The sequence below is a fragment of the Phoca vitulina genome, unplaced genomic scaffold (assembly GCF_004348235.1).
Source record: "Phoca vitulina isolate PV1807 unplaced genomic scaffold, GSC_HSeal_1.0 scaffold38, whole genome shotgun sequence".
Lineage (NCBI taxonomy): Eukaryota > Metazoa > Chordata > Mammalia > Carnivora > Phocidae > Phoca > Phoca vitulina.
This window is the reverse complement of record NW_022589741.1, coordinates 11,039,076-11,060,841: the sequence shown is the minus strand read 5'-3', so window position 1 is coordinate 11,060,841 and position 21,766 is coordinate 11,039,076. Positions and strand designations below refer to the sequence as shown.

The window sequence follows — 21,766 nt, the reverse complement described above, 5'->3', positions numbered from 1 at the left end:
CACTACTCTTGCCCTACTCATACCCCCAAAGAACTGATGACCTCCTGAATTGTATTTTATTCTGTAAACACATGGTCCCACATTCCCTTGCCTGAGCTCTCATGTTTATATCCCTCATTTAGACCCCTAAATGTAGGGGAAAAGGAAGCTACTCAGTCAAAGATAATGACAAAGCCACACACTAACTACAAGGAGAACGCACTAATGATGGCCATTTATCTTGCTCATATCAGGCTTTCAGGTGGTTTAAGGGGGTTGGGGGTCTTTTAGGCATAATGGACAATAAATATATGAACCACGGGATTTACCTGAACTTGGTTAGACCATTTCTGTTGGAGTCATGCTGCATGGTGGAAAGTGCTCTAAATCAGAGGTCAAAGTGACAGGAATCCTAATCTCAGCTCTGTTTCAAAGCATACTAGATGATCTGGACAAACCATTTAAATTCTACACTCTCAGTTAAGTCAAGCAGATTCGTTATTCCTGCCTCCTGAAGAGATGCCAAGTTGACATTAAATATCAGCCTCTATATAACTAGAACAAATTAAAACCCATAAATCTGTGTATCAGTAGGTGGCAAACTTGAGTGCTTGCTAACACTGGTCTCCTGAGAAGCAACCAAACCAGAACTGCAAATGTTTGTCTCTTAGAGGCTCCCTAGGACAGAATGGTCCAGAATGGGTATGACTAAACCCAGTCATACACATAAGGTTAAAACAGTTTCTCCAACTGTCATCATGTAAAGACATAAAGAAGTATTGTTAAGGCCAGTTCAGTAGAGCACGATCAAGGATGTTGGAAGGATTATTATATCCTTATGAAACAGACCTCGATTCTTTCATAGACAGATGGACATGTTTAAATATGTTTAACTTCCTCTATGGGACAGTACAAATGAGACTGTGGAGGGATCCACAGTGTAATCAGCTACTGCTTTCTATGGGCACTGGTGCAATAGTCCTGGGTACCTGCTCTTTTGGGCACCATTTCTATCAGTTCAAGACTGCAAACCCCAGATAGATTCAAACTCGTAAGTATAAGCCATTCACTCTCTTGTCTTGAGAGTTAATATCATTGTCTTGCCTCTGTTGTATTTGAGGTTTTATTAATTCAATTCAGCAAATTTTATTGAGTACCTACTATGTCCAAGATAATATGCACTTGAATCCTGGCAAGTGGGTCTTGATGACAAGGCTCAAATGGAATCTAGGCAGTTTCAGCTTTTCGGGAATGGCTGACTACTCTCAATCATTCAAACGTTCAGCTTCATTCACTCTTTTTTTGTTGTTGTTGGGTTTTTATTGTATGTGTACTGTAACTAGACTAATAAGGTCTAAAGACATTAAAATTATCTAATCTGTACTGAGGATTTCGTTTTTCCTCCCCCATTATGCACGAACTAGTAACTGTAGTCTGTGATCTAGGCCTCCCTTTAGGGTGGAGTGCCCTTCACGGAAATAAGCAGAAGGTTGTGGATCCCAGCCAAAAGTATGCAGGCTGCAGCTCCTACCTGTGTTTTCTTTTAGCACAGAGGAGACACACCCCAGTAGTACACTGGTGGCTTCAAAAGAAAGCCCCAGATGACAGCAGTTCCTATGCATAGGATTGAACGTAATCTTTAAAGGTACGAAAACATTCTCCAAATTGTGCAGGTGGGGGAAGAGGTAACACTCTTTGGTACAGAAACTTCTAACGTATATGTATCAACTGGGAATCTAGGGTAGGAGGTGCTTCAAGGGGAGAGTCAATTTGAAAGATGGAAAATTTTAGAAAGGCAGCATTTAAGCGATCTGCTTTTAAAAGACAACTTGAAATTCTTACCCAATGACAGAAATGAAGATGTAACAAACTTTTTCGGCTTTGGTAGTACTAGAAAAGCTGGTTAAGACAAGAAAAAGGAACCTAATATAGAATTGTAATAAGGAAGCTGGAAAAACCAAGTTACATTAAAAAGGCCCTGGGAAACTGTGGAAAGAGCCAAGATGTCCATCGACAGATGAATGGATAAAGAAGATGTGGTATATATATACATGGAATATTATGCAGCCATCAAAAGGAATGAGATCTTGCCATTTGCAATGATGTGGATGGAACTGGAGGGTGTTATGCTGAGCGAAATAAGTCAATCAGAGAAAGACATGTATCATATGACCTCACTGATATGAGGAATTCTTAATCTCAGGAAACAAACTGAGGGTTGCTGGAGTGGGGGGTGGGGTGGGAGGGATGGGGTAGCTGGGTGATAGATACTGGAGAGGGTATGTGCTATGGTGAGCGCTGTGAATTGTGCAAGACTGTTGAATCACAGATCTGTACCTCTGAAACAAATAATGCAATATATGTTAAGAGAAAAAAAAAAGAAGATAGGAGGGGAAGAATGAAGGGGGGGGAATCAGAGGGGGAGATGAACCATGAGAGATGATGGACTCTGAAAAACAAACTGAGGGTTCTAGAGGGGAGGGGGGTGGGAGGATGGGTTAGCCTGGTGATGGGTATTAAAGAGAGCACATTCTGCATGGAGCACTGGGTGTTATGCACAAACAATGAATCATGGATCACTACATCAAAAACTAATGATGTAATGTATGGTGATTAACATAACAATAAAAAAATTTTTAAAAGGCCTTGGGATAAAGTGATGATCAAGGTCAACATTTGCTGAGATGTTTTGTCTGCAGTTTGTGTTTAAGGGAAGAGAATAGGAAATCTGTTAGAGAACAAAATAGCCTGGACACCTAAACATGAGCAACCCTGCATCCTCCAGGCCATTAACGGCTCAGTTTCATAAAATCCATGGTGGGCTTCCTGTCTCAGAATAGCGTTTCTGTTGAAGGTACAAGCTGATCGCCAAAGATGGCCTCTGGGAGGACAATAAGAGCAGCTTCTATGTAGGAGCAGGGCAAGGTTCTGTTCTGGGAGACACTTAGGACAAAAGAATCAAGAGGTATAAACTTTTCATGTATTTCTGCATTTTCTTTCTGCTGTGCATGTGTTTGTTTTGTATTATCTCTTGTAGGATCCTCATCATGAGAAGTATGGCAAATCGTAAATCACTGTTGATACAGTTTATATTGGCCTCCTGGATCATTTTTACAGTTTTTCAAAATTCCACTAAGGTAGGAATCGCTTTCTTTCTGTGTCTTACTTTTACTTCATACTTTACCTGTTCTAGGAAAGTTCAAACAGGGATGCCTGCGTGGCTTAGTCGGTTAAGGTCATGGGATCAAGTTCTGCATCTGGCTCCTTGCTCAGCAGGGAGCCTGCTTCTCCCTTTGCCTGCCATGCTCCCCCCTGCTTGTGCTCTTGCGCTCTCTTTCTGACAAATAAAAAATCTTAGAGGAAGGAAGGAAGAAAAGGAAAGGAAGGAAGGAAGAGAGAAAAAAAGAAAAGAAGGAAAGAAAAGAAAGAAAGGAAAGAAAAGAAAGAAAAGATTAAAAAAAAAGGAAAGTCCAAACAACCAGACTTAATAAATTGTAGTAGGGGAATTTCAACAGCTTACACAACTTTGAAGAGCCAACTTATTTGGGGACACCTGAGGGGCTCGGTTGAGTGTCCAACTCTTGATCTTGGCTCAGATCTTGATCTCAGGGTGGTGAGTTCAGACCCCACGTTGGGCTCCATGCTGGGTGTGGAGCCTACTTAATAAAAAACAAATAAATAAAAGAATCAACATATTTGATTATTATGCAGCTTGGGAGAGGAGGATGTTGTGTTCGTGTGTGTGCGCGTGCGCGTGTGTGTGTATGCATGCACACTTCTTTTGTCACTTACAAATGCCCCTGCAATGATTTTCTCCCAATGTTCAGCTTGTTTTTTCACCTTTAAGGGAATTTCTGAACAATACATTTTCCTGTCTATATAGTAAAATTTATCTGCCTTTTTAAACAGTCAATTCTTTTTGAGTATTAAGAAACCCTTCCCTACTTCAGTGTCAGATTATTTATCTAAATATTCTACTTAAGCTTTTAAAGGTTGCTCTAGACATTTAACTCTGCAACAGATCTGAATTTTTTTTTTGCTGATTTTTATTTCTGTATGGATGATCACCTTTTCAGGTCTTCTTATTTTGTAGTTGTTTCTTTCTATGCTGATTCATCATGTCATTCTTGTCATGTATCAAAATTTCTGATCAGGACGGGTCCCTTTCTGTTCTCTTTGTTCTATTCCATTGACCTATGTATCTTCCCTGTATCAATACCACATTGCTATAATTAATATAAATAATAATAATAATAATAATTAGTTTCATAGTTAGTCATGAAAGCTTCTAGGTCAAGTTACCACCACTTAATCTACTTCACAAGTTTCCCGGCCAGGATTGGCCCTTTACTCTTTTATTATTATATGTTTTAGAGTCAGTCTGTCAGATATGATGGAAAAATCTTACTTAAATTTTATGTGCATTACATTAACCATGCAGATCAAATTGGGAAAACTGACATGTTTATAATATTATTTTACTCTTTACAAACATGTAATCTCTGTCCATTTATTTAGGTTTTCTTCAAGATCTTTCAGTAAATTTAAAAATTTTTGCATACATGTCTTCTACATCTTTTATTAGATTTATAACTAGGTACTTTATAGTTTTTTTGTTGCTGTTGTAAATGGTGTTTTTATTTTATTTTTTATTTTTTTATTATTATGTCCCCTTAGCATTTTCTAATTCCTTCTTGCTGGTGTAGAAGAATGCAGTTGACTTTTGCATATTGAACAGCAATATTTTGCTTTGCAAGGTCTCTGATTCATTAGTTGAGGGATGCAAATATCACCTAGCATCTTCCCGAGGATAGAAATATACTTGCTCTAAAGTTTTGTTGTGCGTTTTCTATTTCTGTTCCTTTGTCTTCTCTTTACTGAACTTGATACTTTTCTTTCTTGAGTTGGCTTTCATAAAATTTTTGCTAATCCTTGGTTGTATGTCCATTCTTATACTTAAGGTTCTGTGGTGGCCAGACTGAGTCCTGTTACCTATTTTCTCCAGCATATTTGTAGCAGAGCTGCAAAAAGTACTCAAGGCAATAAATGCTCCCCATTTATCTGGGGTGTTGCCAGGCACACAGGGTCCTATCCTACACCCTCCAACTTAAATACCTAGAGTTTTTATGCACAGTAAAGTACAGAAGTCCCCATTTCTAGCTGCCTGGCCAGGCACAGGTGGAAAAATAGGGAAGCAGTAACCATCCCAGTATGTCCTCCCATGGGCTACTCCTTTATCCTCTCTTATTCCAGTTATCAACTTCCTCCAAGTTTGGAGTATCCTTGGAGTGGCTTCCATCTTCTGCAGAATTCTCATTGACATGCATTTGGAGCCATGGTTTTCTTCGTTGATCTAAGTTCATCTGCCTTTTGTTTTTCAGATTTCTTTTTTTTTTTTTTTTTTTTTTTTTGAGGTATCTCTCCACCCAGGGTGGGGCTCAAGCTCATGACCCTGAGATCAAGAGTCTTATGCTCTACCAACTGAGACAGCAAGGCACCCCTATTTTTCAAATTTCTTATAAATTCTGGTCTAATTAAGGTATCTCATCCTATTTCCTAGAATACTTAGAAATTTTTAATTTTTTTTCTTTCATTAGATTTTCTGGTGGGAAATTGAGGCTATAATATGTCCTTTGTCATCCATCTTGAATCAGGTTTTCCTGCTTATTTTTACCAAAAAAATTTTTTGTCCAGAGTAGTATTCTATCATACTAAAAATCACTTAAAATTTCCATGTGCTGAATTTGTAACAATTAAAAAGTACCTGATAATGTATTGTGATGGTTAAGTACCTGATAAGGTATTGTGATGGTTAATGTTCATATTCTCTAGGTCATTACTCATTTTTTTATCTAAATAAATAGCAACTACTGAGACAGTAGTTTTAAGTTCCTATAGCAACTACTGAAACAGGTTTTAAGTTTCTAATTATTATTGTGGATTTATATGTCCCTTTAATTCTGTCAATTTTTGTTTCACTTATAAACACATGTACGTGTAGGTACAATACACATTTATGATGCTATGTTTTCTGACAAATTGACTCTTACCACTGTGAAATGTCCATCTCTATGTCTGGTGACATGCTTTGTCTTGAAGTCTATTTTAACATTAATATTAGCTTTTTCATGCTTACATGGCATGTTTCCCATCTTTACTTTCAATCTATAGATAACTTTATACTTAAACTACATTTTTGATAAGCAGCAAATAGTTGGGTCTTGCTTTTTTCTTTTTTTTTTTTTTTTTAAAGATTTTATTTATTTATTTGAGACAGAGAGAATGAGAGAGAGAGAGCACATGAGAGGGGGGAGGGTCAGAGGGAGAAGCAGGCTCCTTGCTGAGCAGGGAGCCCGATGCGGGACTCGATCCAGGGACTCCAGGATCATGACCTGAGCCGAAGGCAGTCGCTTAACCAACTGAGCCACCCAGGCGCCCGGGTCTTGCTTTTTTATCTCTGTCTTGTAATAGCATGTTTAGTCAACTTATTGTTAATGAAATTTTTGAGTGGATTTAGGTCCATCAGTTTACTGTTTGTTTTCTCTTTGGCCCCTCTGTTCCTCTTTTTGGATTAATTGATTTTTTTTAGAATTTCCTTTTAGTTTCTTTATTATTTTTACAGCTGTAAGTTTTTTTTTAAGTAGTTCCTCTAGGGACTATAATGCATGTTCTTTTATAGTTAATATCATGCTACTTCATGTGATCTGTAATAACCTTTCAACTATTTACTTCCATCTATTTGCCACCCCATTCTTTAAGCTATCATTGTCATATTATTACAAAATTACAATTTTTACTTTAAATAATTACATGCATTTTAGATAAATTAGGAGACAAACATATAGTATTTTATATTTATCAATATAGTTACCATTTCTGGTGCTTTTCATTCTTTTCTGAGATCTGTGTTTCTATTTGTGTAATTTCCCTTTCACTTGAAGAATGTTAGTTAGCACCCCTTATAATACAAGTCCAGTGCTGTTCCTTATTCCAAGTTTCAACTTCGCTCCAGTGTCCATCTGCTTGTGGCGGTCACTCTCCAGTGCTTGTGGAGATTTTCTTTCTTTATGGTTTAGAGTTTATCATTGTTATCTGTAGAATTGTTCTGGAAAACAATTTCATAGTGTATATTAAGACCTTTACCAGTGTTGGGATGCCCGGGGGGCTCAGTCGGTTAAGCATCTGCCTTTGGCTCAGGTCATGATCCCAGAGTCCTGGGATCAAGTCCCACACCGGGCTTCTTGCTCAGCAGGGAACCTGCTTCTCCCTCTGCTTGTGCTCACATGCTCTCTCTCTCTCTCTCACAAATAAATTAAAAAAAGAAAGACCTTTAACAGTGTTCACCACATTGGACCAAAATAATTCTATTTCTGAGTTCTTACAAATAACCTGGATTGCAAAGATTTATACCAAAAGATTTATACTGAAGTATAAGTAAGAGAAAAGTTGAGCGTAATAAATGTCCAAAAAGGTGGGAATATGTAAAATATTAAGCTGTATCCATAGGCTGGAATACTATGTGAGCCAGTGACATAAGGTGGAGTTTTTAACAACACTGTTTTTAAAAATATCAAAATTCATTGGTAATATTCGGTTTGTTCACAATCATGTGAAATAGCATATAGAGAATGAAAGAAAAATCACCAAAATGTTAACAGTAGTTATCAATTATGACAGATTCAACCAATTATGGTTGTCATAATTGTCACTGATTTTTGTTTCCTATACAGTTTGGCATTCTCCCATTTTTAATAATCAGTGTTAATTTATGATTAGAAAATAAATATTTTTGTAAGCCTATGTTTATTATCTCCTAAGTTAACTAAAACAATCTGAAAAATACTAATAAATATCATAGGATGTTTAAGCAACATACAAAATATCAAATAGAAAAAAATAATCATATTTTACATAAAAGCCCCATGCATCTTAAACATTTTCTTAAGGATTTTTTTAATGACTGAATTCTAGTTTTAAGATTAAAAAATAATAGAACGGTAAACATTTGTTGTGTGCTATGCAGTTAAAAAACATTTTTCCACGTCTTCACAACTGCCCAGCAAAGGTGTATTTTATCATCACCACTCTAAGGAAGAAGATTCTAGAACCCAAAATATATCAGCCAGTGAAAAATAGAGTTCCACCACCAAATTATTTTGCCCATGAAACATATATGATAATAAAATCTCAATATCATTTTATTTTATATCTCCCATTATTATATAAAAGATCAAAGTTGGCTAACTTACCAAAAATTATTATATTACATAAAACATTCTCTATATTCTTTATTGTATTCATTACCATTTCAGATATGGACTGCACTTAAGTTGCCCATCTCCCTCCATCACTGGAACTTTATCATGAAGTCCTCAAGTCCTGAATTACCACTGCATCCAGTAGTTTCATCAGCAGAGACTGAGCTAAGAATAAAGAGAATCATGGAAAAACTAGACCAGCTGATCCCACCCAGACCTTTTACCCACATGAACACCACCACCAGTGCCACACACAGCACAGCCACCATCCTCCACTCTCGAGACACCTACTGCAGGGGGGATCAGCTAGACATCCTCCTGGAGGTGAGGGACCACTTGGAACGCAGGAAGGCATATGGCGGGGATTTCCTGAGGGCCAGGATGTCCTCCCCAGCGCTGAAGGCAGGTGCTTCAGGAAAGGTGACAGACTTCAACAACGGCACTTACCTTGTCAGTTTCACCCTCTTCTGGGAGGGCTGGGTCTCTTTGTCTATCCTGCTCATCCACCCCAGTGAAGGAGTGTCGGCTCTCTGGAGGGCAAGGAACCAAGGCTATGACAGGGTGATCTTCACAGGCCAGTTTGCCAGCGGCACCTCCCATGTCAGTACTGATTGTGCCCTGGTTTTAAACTCCAGTGCTGAGCTGTGTGAGTACCTGGATGCTCAAGACCAAGAAGCCTTCTACTGTGTGAGACCTCAGCACATGCCCTGTGCTGCACTCACTCACATGCAATCCAAAAACACGGATGTTTCTTATCTTAGCAGACAAGAATGGAGCCTCTTTGAAAGGTAAATAATTATTTTTGGAGACTACCTGGGAAAATATGGTAATGATTTAGCCTGCATGTTGATCCAAAGGAAAGTGCTATGAATATATCAATTTTGGGACTCTGTGAAGAGCCATTTTAGAAAAAAAAATCTGTGAATTCATTTGGGGACAGTGTTTACATTCCAGTCATCCCCAGTCTTTTTGGATATTTAACCCTTATCATTGAAACAAAAAGATATACAAACAGAATAAAAATTGAAGGAGAATGAGAAACATACACGTAAGTGTGTGCTCAAATATATATTCTTACTGCACCTCAATAAATTACCTTGCACACCTTCTAGGCATCTGTACCCCCTGGACTAATAAGCAAAGGAAGGGAAATTTAATCATTGGCCTGGAACTGTGGGTAAGGTAGTCAGTTATCAGCACTAAGAAATAACTGAAGCAATAAGTAATGTGGCTTCTTGTGTTTCCTGATCTTTGGGGTCACCTGCAGATTAATTTCTGTATCTGTCTCTTTAAGGTCAAATGTGGGTGTAGAGATTATGGAAAACAATGCCATTAATGTCTCCAAATGCAACAACAGTAAGTTCTCCCTGTGATGATGGGTGGTGTTTAGCACTAAACTCATTTAAAGGGTTTCTTCTGGTGGACTTGTTCACTGTTACCAGTCCTATTGGTACTCTACACATCAGGCTTCTCTGTGGTGAGCCCAAGTGAATAAATGATTGGAATCACTAGGATATCATAAACCTGTTTTAGTAATTTTAACTCATCATTAATCTATTTATCAGGCAACAGATTACCTGCTCATCCAACACAATAACCTTCAAATATCAAAACTCTCTACACCTAGGTGTTTCCGTCCCCACATCACAACCATCATCCCCTTCCCACATCACTATAAGCCCAAAAATCACCATCTAGAGGTTTCCAACCTGCCATCTAAGAGTCTCTTATGTCGAGATATGTTTCTTTTATACTCAATTTGTTAAGAGTTCTTATAAATGTATATTGAATTTTGTCATGTTCATTCTCTGCATCTGTTAAGGTGATCATATGATTTGTATCCTAGTTTGGTAATATGGTGTGTCACCTTGATTTGCAGGTACTGAACCATCCTTGCATTCCTGGAATGAATCCCACTCGGTTGTGGTGTATGATCTTTTTAATTTATTATTAGTATTGTTGAATTTGGTTTGTTAATATTTTGTTAAGGGTCTTTGCCTAGTTTTGGTATCAGGGTAGTGCTGGCCTCGTAAAATGAGTTTGGAAGCATTCCTTTCTTTAAAATTTTTTAGAATAATTTGAGAAAACTAGGTATTAACTTTTCTTTAGCTATTTATTAGAATTTACCTGTGAAGCTGTCTGGTCCTGGACTTTTGCTTTTTGAAAAGTTTTGAATTACTGATTCAATTTCATTCCTTGTAATTGTTCTATTCAGATTTTCTATTGCTTTATGATTCAGAGTTGGAAAGCTGTTCATTTCTTCTAGGTTTTCCAAGTTTTTGGCATGTAATTATTCATATAATCTCTTATGATATTTTATATATGTAGTATCATTTGAAGTTCTCTGTTTTCATTTTTTAAGATTTTATTTATTTGAGAGTGAGAGAGAGAGAGCTCATGAATGGGGGGGAGGGGCAGAGGGAGAGGGAGAAGCAGGCTCCCCATGGAGCAGGGAGCCCCATGCAGAACTCGATCCCAGGACCCCGGGATCATGACCTGAGCCGAAGGCAGATGCTTAATTGACAGCCACCCAGGTGCTCCTCCTTTTTAATTTCTGATTTTGTGTTCTCGTTTTTGTTGACAGATCTGGCTAGAGGTTTATTTATTGATTTTGTTTACCTTTTCAAAGAACCAGCTTTTAGTTCATTGATCTTTTCTATTTTTTTTTTTTCAGTCTCTGTTTCATTTATTTCCACTCTGATCTTAAATAAGTCTTCTACTAACTTTAGGCTTTGTTCTTTTTCTCTAGTTTCTTTAGGTATAAAATTGGACTGTTTATTTGGACTTTATTTTTTGCTATATTGCTACAGGCTTTCTCTTAGAACTGTTTTTGCAGTGTCCCATGGATTTGGAGGAGTTGTGGTTCCATTTTCATTTGTCTCAAGGTATTTTTTTATTTCCTCTTTGATGTCTTTCTAACCCATTAGTCATTTAGTAACATGCTGTTTAGTCTCCATGTGTTCATGTTTTTTCCAGTTCTTCTTGTAATCAATTCCTAGCTTCATACTGCTGTCACTGGAAAAGATGCTTGATAAGATTTCAGTCTTCTTGAATTTAATGAGACTTGTTTTGTGGCCTAATGTGATCTACCCTGGAGAATGTTTCCTATGCTCCTTAAAAAATGCGTATTCTGAAGTTTTTGAATGAAATGTTCTATAGATATGTTAAGTCTATTTGATCTAATATTTAAGACCAATGTTTCCTTATTGATTTTCTGTCTGGATGATGTACCCATTGATGGAAGTGTGGAGTATTTAAGTCTCCTACTATTATTGTATTACTGTCAATTTCCTCCTGTGCCTGTTAATATTTGCTTTATGTATTTAGGTGCTCCTATGTTGGGTTGCATATATACTACAAATATTATATCCCCTGCTTGGATTTAGCCCTTTATCATTGTAGTGATGCCTTTCTTTGCCTTTTGTTACAGTCTCTGTTTTAAAGTCTATTTTGTCCTATACAAATATTGTGTACCAGCTTTCTTTTTATTTTCATTTGCATGGAATATCTTGTTTTCCTTCACTTTCAGCTTGTATGTCTTTAGATCTGAAGTGAGTCTCTTGTAGGCAGCATACAGGTGGTCTTATTATTTTTTTTTATTTGTTTTTGGTTTTTGCCACCCTATGTCTGTTTTTTCTTTCTGAGAAATTTTATTACAAATTTAATTTATTTATAGTGAATATGCCTATTCAGATTTTCTATTTCATCTTGTATTGATTTTGGTAAGTTGTGTTTTTCAAAGAATTTATCCATTTCATCTAAATTTTGAAATTTGTTGGCATACACTTTATTGTAATACTGCCTTATTACCCTTTTAATGTCTGCAGAAACTTTAGTGATACTTTTTCGTTTCTAATATTGGTAACTTGTGCCGATTCTTTTTTCCCTTTTGATTGGAGCATTTAGTCCATTTAAATTTAAAGTAATTCTTGATAGGTATTTATTTATTGCTATTTTATTCATTGTTTTCTGGTTCTTTTTGTGGTTCTTCTATTCCTTTCTTCTTCTCTAGTTCTCTTCCCTTTTGGTTTATTTTCTTGATGGTTATATTTGGGTTCCTTTCTCTTTTGTGCATCTATTGTAGGTTTTGGTTTGTGGATACCATAAGGTTCATATATTGGTGTGTGTGTGTGTGTGTGTGTGTCTGTGTGTGTGTATTTTAAGCTGATAGTCACTTAAGTTCAAATGCATTCTAAAACAGTACAATTTGACTCTCCCCCGCACCCGCCTGCCCATTTGGGGTTTTTTGATGTCTTTTTTTTACATCTTTTTATTTTGTATATCCTTTAAGTGCTTATTATAGTCATAGTTTAACCTATTTTTGTATTTAACTTTCATACTAGTTCTTTAAGTGGCTGATTTATTGCCTTTATTGCATATTTGCCTTTATCAATGATTTTTTCATATATATATATATATATATATACACACACACACACACACACCATATATTTACATATAAATATATGTATATATTTCTAGTTATAGCCTATTTTCTGTTTAAAGAAAACCCCTTATAGTTTCTTATAAGTGCAGTTTAGTGGTAATTAACTCCTTTAGTTTTTGCTACTCCAGGAAACTCTATTATTTCCTTCAATTCTGAATGATAACCTTGCTAGGTAGAGTATTTTTATTGTAAGTTTATCCTTTCAGCCCTCTAAATATATGCTTCCACTCCCTTCTGGCCTGCAAAGTTTCTGCTAAACATCAGCTTATAGTCTTATGGTGTTTCCTATGTATGTGATTGCTTTTCTCTTGCTGATTTTAAGATTCTCTCTCTTTATCTTTAACTTTTGCCATTTTAGTTGGCATACCATGTCTTGGTATAGGTCTCTTTGGATTCAACTGGTTTGGGACTCTCTTTGCTTCCTAGACCTGGATGTCTATTTCCTTCTCCAGGTTAGAGAAGTTTTCAGCCATTATTTATTCAAATAAGTTTTCTGCCCATTTATCTCTTTTTCTTCTTCTGGGATCCCTATAATGTAAATATTAGTATTCTTTTTTAAAAAATTTTTATTGTTATGTTAATCACCATACATTACATCATCAGTTTTTGATGTAGTGATCCATGATCCATTGTTTGTGCATAACACCCAGTGCTCCGTGCAGAACATGCCCTCTTTAATACCCATCACCAGGCTAACCCATCCTCCCACCCCCCCTCCCCTCTAGAACCCTCAGTTTGTTTTTCAGAGTCCATCATCTCTCATGGTTCATCTCCCCCTCCGATTTCCCCCCCTTCATTCTTCCCCTCCTGCTATCTTCTTCTTCTTTTTTTTTTTCTTAACATATATTGCATTATTTGTTTCAGAGGTACAGGTCTGTGATTCAACAGTCTTGCACAATTCACAGCGCTCACCATAGCACATACCCTCTCCAGTGTCTATCACTTAGCCACCCCATCCCTCCCACCCCATCCCCCACTCCAGCAACCCTCAGTTTGTTTCCTGAGATTAAGAATTCCTCATATCAGTGAGGTCATATGATACATGTCTTTCTCTGATTGACTTATTTCGCTCAGCATAACACCCTCCAGTTCCATCCACATCATTGCAAATGACAAGATCTCATTCCTTTTGATGGCTGCATAATACGCCGTGGTATATATACACCACATCTTCTTTATCCATTCATCTGTCGATGGACATCTTGGCTCTCTCCACAGTTTGGCTTAAATATTAGTATTCTTGATGTTATTCCATGGCTACCTTGGACTATCCTTATGTATTTTTTTTTATTTTTTTAAATTTTTTTATGATGTTGAGGTATCTTTCTTCTATCCCTACTTTCTTGAGGGTTTTTATCAAGTAAGGATACTGTATTTTGTCAAATGCTTTTTCTGTATCTATTGAAAGGATCATATCAAACTCAACACCCAAAAAACAAATAATCCAGTTAAGAAATGAGTAGAAGACATGAAGAGACACTTTTCCAGAGAAGACATCCAGATGTCCAACAGACAGAGAAAAAGATGTTCAACATCATTCATCATCAGGGAAATACAAATCAAAACCACAATGAGATACCACCCACACCTGTCAGAATGGCTAAAATTAACAAGTCAGGAAATAACAGGTGTTGGCAAGAATGTGGAGAAAAGGTAACTCTTTTGCACTGTTGGTGGGAATGTAAAGTAGTGCAGACACTCTGGAAAATAGTATGGAGGTTCCTCAGGAAGTTAAAAATAGAACTACCCTACAGCCCAGCAATTGCACTACTAGGTATTTATCCAAAGGATAAAAAAAATGCTGATTCTAAGGGGCACATGCAGCCCAATGCTTACAGCATTACTATCAATAATAACCAAATTATGGAAAGAGCCCAAATGTCCATTGATTGATGAATGAGTAAAGAAGATGTGGTGTGTGTGTATATATACATAACATATATAACACACACACACACACATACACACACACACAATGGAATATTACTCAGTGATCAAAAAGAATGAAATCTTGGCATTTGCAACAATGTGGATGGAGCTAAAGGGTATTATGCTAAGCGAAATAAGTCAATCAAAGAAAGACAAACGTCATAGGATTTCACTCATATGTGGAATATAAGAAACAAAACAGATGAACATAGGGGAAGGGAGGGAAAAATAAGATAAAAACAGAGAGGGAGGCCAAACTATAGTTAAGAGACTTAACTATAGAGAAAAAACTGAGGGTTGCTGGAGGGGAGGTGTGGTGGGGGGAGGTATGGACTAAATAGGTGATGGGCATTAAGGAGGGCACTTGTTGGGGTGAGCACTGGGGGTTATATGTCAGTGATGAATCACTAAATTTTACTCCTGAAAATGCTCCCCCCCCCCAAAAAAAAATTAGTATTTGTGCCATTCAGCTTGGGTGATTTCCACTATTCTGTCTTCCAGATTGCTGTTCCATTCTTTCATCTAATCCACTGTTGATTTACTCTAGTTTACTTTCCATTTCAGTTTGTATTCTTTAGCTCTGGTTCATTTTTACATTTTCTAACTCTTTGTTGAAGTTCTCCATTTGCGCATTTTGGTCAGCATCTTTATAACCATGACTTTGAACTCTTTATCAGGTACATTAGTTGTCTCTGTTTCATTAGGGTTTTTTTCTGGGGTTTTATTCTGCTTTTTCATTTGGAACATAATTCTTTGCTCCTTGTTTTGCTTGACTTTTTGTGGGGTTTTTTCTATGAATTAAGCTGAATAGGTACCTCTCTTAGTCTTAAAATAGTGGCCTTGTGTAGGAGCATCCCCTGTGTAAACTGTATGCCTGGTGGTTTTGGTGGGATGGCTGGGGCTAGAGCAGGCATGGGTCCTGGGGTCTTCAGGGTGTTACTGATGAGATAGCTGGGCCTAGAATGGGCATGGGCCAGGGAATCCTGCTATGTCCATCCTTGCAAGATGGCTGAGTCTGGAGTTGGTACATACCAGGGAGTTCATGGTCCACACCATGCGAGGGCTGCTTGGGCTACATGGGCAGATGGCTGGGTCAGGCATGGCCTGGGGAAATCCTGTGGCATGCCACTCTGGGGCCCCTTGGCAGGACAGATGGAGCTGGGGGGGGGGGGGAGGGGGGGTGGGACAGGGTGGTGCCTTTAGGGGCAGCTGGAGCTGACGTGAACTAGAGGCCCAGGACTTGCTAGGGCAGCCCTAGTAAGCTGGCTACAGCACCTGGACCCTGCTCCCATCCATGCTATTACAGTGGAGGGGGAATGTAAAAAAAAAAAGGCACTTGTCAGCATCTCCAACTCCAGAAAGTTTCAGTAGCTCCCCTACTTGCTTGGCAGATGATTCAGTGTGAGTAAATGGATTTCCTTCACTTATAGACTAGTTGCCTTTTAAATAGCTATTTTTTGCTGTGCCCCAGGACAAGCAAGTCTGTGCGTGGGCACCCCCATGATACCCCTCCCTAATGCAGGTTGCTGTGCTGGGGGTGGAGCTCCTATGGTTACCATGCCTCCATCTTTTTTACCCTCCTCTATGCGGTCCCTATATCACTTGTTGTGAAGCAGCTGTTCAATCAGCCCTCAGTTCTTCAGGGGGAATTGCTGTATATGTAGTGGTAGATTCAGTGTGCCCATAGGAGGAGGTGAGTTCAGGGTCTTCCTATGCTGCCATCCTGGACCCTATATTCAAAGAATTTATAGTTTGTTGGTGTCATTTAAGACACTATGACAAAGTGTGACAAACTTGGGGTAAAGTGGGCTAAAATGATAAAATAATTGAGTTTTTATTACCAAGCAAGAATTGGTAACTTTACTTTCATAGGAAGTCAAACATTTATTTTTTTTTTAAGATTTTCTTTATTTTGACAGAGAGGGAGAGAGACGGCGAGAGAGGGAACACAAACAGGGGGAGTGGGAGAGGGAGAAGCAGGTTTCCTGCTGAGGAGGGAGCCTGATGTGGGGCTCGATTCCAGGACCCCGGGATCAGGACCTGAGCGGAAGGCAGACACTTAACGACTGAGCCACTCAGGTGCCCCTCAAATATTTAAATCTTTCCCAGAGGGTTCTTTTGGTGGGGGGAACAAGAGGAGAAAACATGTTCTTTTTTTTTTTTTTTTAAATAATTTTTTTTTTTTTTAAAGATTTTATTTATTTATTTGAGAGAGAGAGAATGAGAGACAGAGAGCACGAGCGGGAAGAGGATCAGAGGGAGAAGCAGACCCCCCGCTGAGCAGGGAGCCCGATGCGGGACTCGATCCCGGGACTCCAGGATCATGACCTGAGCTGAAAGCAGTCGCTTAACCAACTGAGCCACCCAGGCGCCCCGAGAAAACATGTTCTTATATTAAACATTAATGGGCACCATTTAGAAAATTCGTATCAGAGAAAAATTCTACTAAAAATAACTATTACATTAAGAGGATGATGCTTCAGTAGGGTTTTTCACCTCCGTTATGACCTAGTAAGAGGATACTTAGAAAAGATGGTAGGCTCTTAATAAATACTGATGAATATGTGATATTTTAGATCTTGCTGATTTTTTGGCAGGAAAAACAGTTACAATGAAAAAGAAATGCAAGTTTGGAGTGGCATCCACAATCCCTGGTGGACATGTCTGGAAAGAGACCTGGGATCCTGTCTCCTGTAGTTTGGCTCCAATCAAAATGAAAGAATGCCTAAGAGGAAAATTCATATATCTAATGGGAGATTCCACGATCCGCCAGTGGATGGAATATTTCAAAAACAGTATCAACAGTATGCCTCAGTCTAAGATATTATTTATATCCCTTTCAGAAATTTACTTTTTATTTCAAGGAAACAATAGGAAATGCCTCTTCTTCATATTTCTTAATCACCAAAACTTTTCAGACATCATTGTCTTTCCTTTAAAAAAATACATTCATCTGACTGGAAGGGAGCATGTGTAGGAAAGGTTATTACATCCCTATCCCAGTGCATACCTCAGTATGTAGCCAGCATGCTCACAAAATCATGAAAGAGCTGAAAATAATGTAAAATTTTATATTGTCCATTTTCTACAGTTGGCATGATTATTAAGGGTGTGGATTCTAGATCCAGATCCTCTGGGAGCAAAATCTGACTTCTCCATGTCCTATCTGGGTAATCTTGGGCAAGTTACATAACTACTGTCCCTCTAAGTTTCTTCATCTGTAAAACTGAGATGAAAATAGTACTCACATGGTAAAATGAAGTAATATATACAATGCCTTTAGAATTGTTTGTTACATAGGTAAGTCCTCTTTGGTGTAACCTATCATCCCTATTATCATTACATGAAAAGAGAGATTCCAGGAGCAAGACAATGACTTTGCATCGGTTAGAAATAATACTTAAAAGCATGGGCTGCATTGTCTAATGTACATAGACTGTGCATTTAGAAGCTATGGCCTTTGGCGTGTTACTTATTTTCTGTGCCTCATTTTCCTCATCCAGCTACAAATAATATTATCTGGTGGTGGTTATGAAGACCAAATGAGATGATGGTTATAAAATACTTAACACAGTGCCCAGTGAACAAGAGCTACTGCAGCTGTATCCCATGTCCAGGTTGGGGCTGGAATCCAGTGGCTAGAATTCTAGTCCAGTTGCTCTATTTACTAAACCAAGGATGCACCAGTAATAATAGAGAATTCACTAGTAGATCTTAGCACTCTTCACTGGCAAACTGTGACTGCCTGCCTACTGGGTCCTGGGTCCTGGCTGTCATCACTGAGAATAGTGCGCCTTCTGTGGCTCCGTTATGACCTTTCTGACATGATGCCACTCTTGTGATCTCAAACTTAGAAGGTCAGCTGATCCTCCCAATAAAAAGAGAAAATAGGGGACTTGGCTTCAAGAAATAGGTAGAATTCCCAACAAAAGGGGGAGAGTTGTAAATTATGACCTCTGAACTCCTCCAGACCTGTTTCCTCATCTATAAAATTCAGGGTCCAATGGTAATCTTTAGCATCACTTTCTGTAACAGTGGGTCTCTTAGGCTATAGAAAGTACAGAATTTAATGAGTTACTTCCTTCTTTGTCTAACCTTTTAAATTGTAGCAAAATGTCTGTTGCACATTTTCTTAAAAGTTAAATTTTATAGCAGGCTTTGGAAAAGGAAATTGAAGTAAATTAGAAGCAGAATGAAGACAATGATACTGCCATTTTCCTTCAACTACAGCTCCAGTGTCTATTTTCAAACGCCGTGGGTGAAAACTGTAAATGCAGCCCTTTACTTCAAAGATGGCACTTGTTGCAAAGCATTAATAATCCTTTTCTACATATTTTCCTCAGAACTTCTAACTACAAAGCAGCTGGCCCTGATAGTCTGATAAAGGCCTAATTTATAGGATGAAAAGTGGAAGGACTTCATTTTATTCTATTCGTATTATACTCATATTTTCATGGGTTCTAAGATTGAGTAGACGGTTTTCATAAGAATTGGGAGCAGCTCCAAATCGAGGTGCAGATTCTGTCACTAGCTGTGTAATCTTGAGCAGGTCATTTCATCTCTTGATTTTCTACAACATGACGTGTGTGTGTGTGTGTGTGTGTGTGTGTGTGTGTAGCAGTGGGTTTCACTTTCCACAGTTTGAGTTACTGTCAACGACAGTCTGGAAGCAGATCATCCTCCTGACATATTGTCAGAAGGTCAATAGTAGCCTCAGTCTGTGTCACAGTGCCTACATCATTCACTTCATCTCATCATGTAGGCATTTTATCATCTCACATCATCACAGAAAAAGGCTGTGTCCCATACAAGAAGATATTTTGAGAGAGATCACATTTACATAACTTTATCGCAGTATATCGTTATAATTGTTCTATTTTATTTTCATTGTTAATCTCTTACTCTGATTTATAAATTAAACTTTATCATAAGTATGTATGTATAGGAAAAAACATTGTGTGTGTGTATATATATACACACACACCCTATATATATATACACCCTATACATATATATACCCTATATATACACACACACACCATATATATATATATAGTGTGTGTGTATATATATGTGTGTGTGTGTGTGTGTATATATATATATATATATATATATATATTGCTATCTGCACTTTCAGACATCCACTGGGGCTCTTAGAATGTATCCTGAATGGATAAGGGGGACTAGTGTGTGTGTGTGTGTGTGTGTGTGTGTGGAGGGAGAGGAGCATGATTTGAGGTGTATGAATATATCTAAATAAATGCTTTGTAAACTATGAAGCCCTTCACAAATGAATAGTAATACTATTATAGATGAGATGCTCAGTAACATTCTAAGCACATGAAAAGGAAACACAAAAGTATAGAATATAATTCCAGGGATGCCTGAGTGGCTCAGGTCATGATCCCAGGGTCCTGGGATGGAGTCCCCCATTGGGCTTCCTGCTCATGGGGGAGCCTGCTTCTCCCTCTGCCTGCCCCTCCTCCTGCTTGTGCTCACTCACTCTCTCTCTCTGATAAATGAATAAAATCTTAAATATAAATATATATATATTTATATATAAAATATATATTTTTATATATAAATATATATTTATATATATATAATTCCAATCTTAAGGAAACTTAGAGTATTTGGAGAAATAGGTTTACTCGGTTTTTTTAAAATGTAAAAACACTAATTAGTACTTTCTCTATCCTCAAGCTTAATCTACAGCTCACAAGATGTACAAAAATAATACCTAAAAAGTTAACTACATCATGCTCCAATGAAGTTACTTCAGTGATTACCATCCCCAGTCAATTTGCTTCTACATGATTCTACAAGGGAGCATATATAACTCCTTATCTGTAGAACACTTTGGATTGTTCAAATAATTTTCACAACTGTTCCTTCATTTAAGCCTATAATCAGTCATGATTAACTTATTGTAAACACCAAACCTTTTCTTCTGTCTTTATGATCTTTATAACTTTATACTTGTTTCATTTTGGGATTGCCTATTTGTCATCAGCACTGAAGTCAGTGGATCTACATGAATCTGGAAAACTTCAACACCAACTTGCTGTGGACTTGGACGAGAATATCAACATCCAGTGGCAAAAACATGGTTACCCTTTGGTTGGCTCATTAAGCTATTCAGTGAAAGATATTGAGTACATCGCACGAGTCATTGACAGAACCGGAGGAGGAAAAAACATCATCGTTGTAATTTCTCTGGGCCAGCATTTCAGACCCTTCCCCATTGATGTTTTTATCCGAAGGACCCTCAATATCCACAAAGCTGTTCAGCGTCTTCTTCTGAGAAGCCCAGACACTATGGTTATTATCAAGACAGAAAACATCAGGGAGATGCACGGTGATGTGGAAAGATTCAGTGACTTTCATGGTTATGTCCAGTATCTTGCCATTAAGGATATTTTTCAAGACCTCAATGTGGGCATCATTGATGCCTGGGATATAACAATTGCATATGGCACAAATAATGTCCACCCACCTCAATCTGTAGTCAGAAATCAAGTTAGTATATTGCTAAACTATATTTGCTAGATAACACCTCTGAAATCCATTCACTTAATTAAAAACATTTATAAAGTGTTTGCTATCATGCCAGTTCCTGTGTTTGGCTCTGAACTCCCAATTAGCATGAGAGAATCTGCACTATGGCTAATCCATAAACCACCAATTCAACCAAATAAATTATTTCTAATTGGGCCTCCACTTAAGAATAAAAACTAAAAGTGCCCATGAAAAGGACCTACACTTCTTGATCAGAGTCCTGCTACTCTTCACAAATGAGAAGTCAAGACACCTAATGGTTAAAAGTTGTCTCTGATTCATGGAAATCCAGTGCAATAAAGTTATTTTAAAATATTTGGAGAAAGTAGTCCCATTTTCTTGTTTCTGCTGCTAAAGACAAGCTCAAGATGATTTCTAAGTGGCAAGAGAAGTCCTGTAAGGCAGTTCTCCATGTCTGCAGTCCTAGAGGAGCAACAAAGTTCTAAGCAAGGCTCCCTGGATACTGAAAACCTCTGACTTTTCTCTCCCTGTAAGAACTCCCACTGCTGGAAGCTAATCTGATTTGATAGAATTTATCCTCCAGGAATATAGAACAATACAGGTAAAGACACAGTTCCCTAGAATTCAAGAAGCT

General features: G+C 37.8%; 1 protein-coding gene across 1 annotated transcript; it reads left to right on the top strand.

Moving 5' to 3' along the window:
* Positions 1-3,026: 3,026 nt before the first annotated feature.
* On the top strand, positions 3,027-21,457 carry NXPE4 (neurexophilin and PC-esterase domain family member 4). Its single transcript, XM_032427974.1, has 5 exons — positions 3,027-3,116; positions 8,292-9,025; positions 9,532-9,593; positions 17,211-17,417; positions 20,627-21,457. Exons 1-5 carry the CDS (start codon positions 3,027-3,029, stop codon positions 21,160-21,162), a joined length of 1,629 nt encoding a protein of 542 aa, XP_032283865.1. The 3' UTR covers positions 21,163-21,457.
* Positions 21,458-21,766: the final 309 nt, after the last annotated feature.

Bases quoted from the DNA above. Each gene is read 5' to 3' on its own strand.
- NXPE4 (XM_032427974.1), top strand. From the start codon at position 3,027: ATGAGAAGTATGGCAAATCGTAAATCACTGTTGATACAGTTTATATTG. The intron at 9,026-9,531 runs GTAAATAATTAT...TGTCTCTTTAAG, and splicing joins GAATGGAGCCTCTTTGAAAG to GTCAAATGTGGGTGTAGAGA. The intron at 9,594-17,210 runs GTAAGTTCTCCC...ATTTTTTGGCAG, and splicing joins TGTCTCCAAATGCAACAACA to GAAAAACAGTTACAATGAAA.